Genomic DNA, 3811 nt, shown 5'->3' with positions numbered 1-3811 from the left:
GGTTGTGCTAAAAATTGTTTAATCTGATTTGGAACGTATGCCGGAGCAAAAGATTTTCTTATTTTATCAAGGGAGGAGGACAACAAAGACATTTAATCGCAATTGACCCAGAAAACTTATTTAAAAACATAATTTTCTTCACTTTTGAAAATTTTTTACAACTTTTGCGATTTTTTCTTAATGTAAATAAACAGGAATTTTGACAGATAAGATTGTTACAGCTGATGACCAGCTGTGTGGACGAGGCTACCTTATTAAGTGTACACTGCTACGGCCTTTTCAATAACAGCGCATTTGAGGCTTCAATATTGTTCTCAGCAGAGTTATTGTCGGGAACTAATAAAATACTCTCCTCATTGGCGTTATCATCCAATTTAATTTCTTCTCTTGGGTCATCAAAATTCCAATAAAATAAATTAATAACACTAAATAATTGTTGATTTGTAAATATACATAAAAATGCGTTATTCGTACTATCGAACAGAAAAATTGTGACTTTATTAGTTCTATAGAGTAGACAATGCAACAATTTTGCCATTCGTATTATTGGACATTCGTAATAAAGAGTATACGTACTATTGGACGTCCACTGTATTATTATTTCGCACGAATAACGAATGAATATGTATGATCACATATATGAACGTATGTATACGACCATTTTTAATTGGGTTGAAAGTAATTCTGTTCAATTTGAAGGATTGTTTTCTTTTAGCACAAAGTTGATTTTTTTGTTAGTTTCAATTTACATAGATTTTTTAATTGTGTCTATTGTTTATTGAGAAACAGGCAAGGTCTCGACAAATTAACGGCTTTATAGTGTGAAATCATTCACATGGTGACGATTTTAAAGCAATATTTTCCACAAATTTGTTGATTTTAGCATTTATAAAAACAAGCTTGCTTAGCTCCTACAGAAACAAAATGCTAGTAGCTTCACCATGTACTCTTTTAGATATTTGGACATAATTTTCTGTTAACAGTAATCTGGACACATGTTATTCAATATTTTAAATAATTTTATAGAAATTAAAATCTCAAGTCAATTTTTGACTTATAACAACATCCAATTGGTACACCATGGTGTACAAAAGAGAGAAATATTCGATGCAAAAAAATATTTATTTTAATATTATTGTCTACGGCATTGTTGTTTATATAAAAGTATGTATTATTATTCATTGACCTCATGATTCATCTAAGATATTCCTCCAATTGAAAAAAAATTTAAACAAAATTAATGATTTTTTTATAATTTTTCAAAATAAAATATGGTTTATTCGTGTGTAATTAATCATTATTCAACAAAACAAAAACTTAACAAATATATCAGTCAGTCCTAAAGTAAAATTAACTATCTACCTATAGTTAGACAATAGTCAGTTTAATATTTAAAAACGACGGAAGACAGAAGAGGGCAAGTAAGCGTTACCGGGAGCATGAGCAGCAGGAGCGCGTACTGGGGCTTGAGAAGCGAAGTTAAGAACAGGAGCAACACCACCATTGTGAGATTGAGAAGGTCCGCCCAAAGCATCGTATTGGCCTTGGATGGCTTTTTGAGCGTTGGCGGCATCTTCAGGTGTACGGTATTTGACAAAGTGTACTTCGGGTTTGTTGTTGCTGTTCTTGTTGATGGCATTGAGCTTGTTGGCCAAATCTCCAATATCGGCTTGTTTGTTGAGGACATAGATGGCAGTTTTTTGATCAGCGGCTTGTTTGGCCAAAGCGAGAGCAGCATCTTCGAGTCCCTTGTTTTCGGGTCCCTTAATGAAAACAACACGGAGACCTTGTTTCACACTACCGGCAATCTTTTGGGCAGCATTGGCATCATCGAATTCACCTTCGGGAGCAGAGAAAGTGTAGTATTCCTTTTCCAATTCAGCGGGAGCGTTGTAAGAGGGAGCTTGATATGAACCACCATTGTTGCCTCCGCCGAGACCGCCTAAACCACCACCGAGGTTACCACCACCAAGACCACCGCCAAGGCTGCCACCACCGAGTCCACCAAAACCTCCACCGAGGCTACCACCACCAAGACCGCCTAAACCACCAAGTCCTCCTAGACCACCTCCGATGCTACCGGAACCAGGAGCGAAAGACAATCCACTGTCGGAATGACCTACAGGTTGATAGTTGTAACCCAATTTGTCGGCGCAGGCCACAGCTACTAAACATAAAACGACGAAAGCACGCATTTTGGTAACGATTTAAATTTCTGTTTTGTTAATAACACTTGAAGTTTCGAAATAAGAATGATAATATCCGTAGCTTACGGCACTATCTTATATATGTCAAATAAGAATAGATTTTTAATCTATGCTCTATTCCTCTTCTTTCTCTGCAGAAGTTAAAATTCCATAACAATAATACGCCGACGATCACAGTATTGTTGTTTATTTCGTTTCAAATAGTTGTTTTTGCTAATACAAAGTGAGTTGTTAGTCTTTCAGTTGATTAGTTAAATGGTAGATCAGCTTTGCGGGTGGTGCTTTGCGCTGTTTAGTGAGAATTATATTTTGAATTTGATAATATGTAAAAATAAAGCAAATTATACCATAAAAAGTAAAAAAAACGATGACATATTTTTCAATTTCCTCAAGGAAAACTATTTATTGTGCTGAAAATTTTCATATGAAGAATAAAATATACTTTTTTAATCTATTATCTGAAGTGTACTAAGTTAAGAATTTAGAAGAAGCAGTTTTGTAAATTTCTTAAAAGTCTAGAAAATATTCTTTTTAGTTTTTGCATGATCTGTATTATTGTCAATAATAATATAATGGTATTAAAATAAAAGCAGTATAAATGATTTGTTCTAAGAAGTTAAACAGCCTCTGAAATGTAGTGTTGGTTTCATAAGTTCTCCGTCTGAAAATACTTTGAATATATTTATTTCGATATGTTACAAAGGTACTAAAAAATCTCTTTGTGCTTTTTTATAAAATATTTTATCCATTTATTGACTAAAAATTAAATGTGTTCATCTAATATTATTCTGATATCAGTTAATAAAAAAGGTAAAAATTTTTTAAAGTCACAATCATGCATTTTAATTTACAAAATATTAAAATTGACACTTTTTGAGAAAAATTAATCTTTTTTCACAATACATAATTTAAATGAAAGAAAGTTTCACATTTTTTGATACCTATTTTTAGATAAATTTCATATTTAGAGCAAAAATTCTCAAATCGCATATATAGTCGATATCAATATACATACATATAATAACTTATTTTAGGTGGCTTAATTATTTCGTGGATATTATAGCGAAAAAAGTAAAAGATCCATTTTTTGGGATTTTTCAAAACTTTTTCGGGAATTGAGAGATTTATAGCTCACAAAAAATATTAAACTTTTTGCTTTCACTTTCGTAACAGGTTCTACGAAGTTCTGGGACATGTTCTTTTTCATCTACTTTAATTTGAAATTTTTAAGATTCTAATCAATTTTGAAAAATCGTTGATGAACATAGTTTGGTCAATTCCTTAAATGAATATAAATGTTTTAATGAATTATTTACTTAGATGAAAAGAAATACATATTTATACCCTACACCACTTAAGTGGCTTCATCCGTACTGTTTTTGGTAATTTTTTATATTTTAAGCCCATTGATGCAGAAATTATAGCAATTTTCAATATATCATCTGTCATATCTTGTTCCATGTTTAAGATATGGGAGATTTCATGTCAAGTGACCCAACTTTGCAAGCCGGAGTACATAGGCTTGAAAGGATAATTCAACTTTACAGTAGTTTAGAGACAATTTTTCAACAAGATCGGTCAAGAACTCTCTGAGTTATAGTGAG

The 3811-nt window shown here is 32.2% G+C and overlaps 1 protein-coding gene across 1 annotated transcript; it reads right to left on the bottom strand.

Annotated features, from left to right (window-relative positions):
* Nucleotides 1-1244: 1244 nt before the first annotated feature.
* On the bottom strand, nucleotides 1245-2314 carry LOC119616468 (keratin, type II cytoskeletal 2 epidermal-like). Its single transcript, XM_037972829.1, has one exon. The coding sequence runs from the start codon at nucleotides 2193-2195 to the stop codon at nucleotides 1392-1394; it is 804 nt and encodes a 267-aa protein (XP_037828757.1). The 5' UTR covers nucleotides 2196-2314; the 3' UTR covers nucleotides 1245-1391.
* Nucleotides 2315-3811: the final 1497 nt, after the last annotated feature.

This window comes from Lucilia sericata, unplaced genomic scaffold (genome assembly GCF_015586225.1).
Source record: "Lucilia sericata isolate MDLA Ls3-8-SP2 unplaced genomic scaffold, ASM1558622v1 Contig000073F_arrow, whole genome shotgun sequence".
Classification (NCBI taxonomy): domain Eukaryota; kingdom Metazoa; phylum Arthropoda; class Insecta; order Diptera; family Calliphoridae; genus Lucilia; species Lucilia sericata.
Note: the sequence above shows the minus strand (reverse complement) of the source record. Positions and strands in the feature narration are given on the sequence as shown.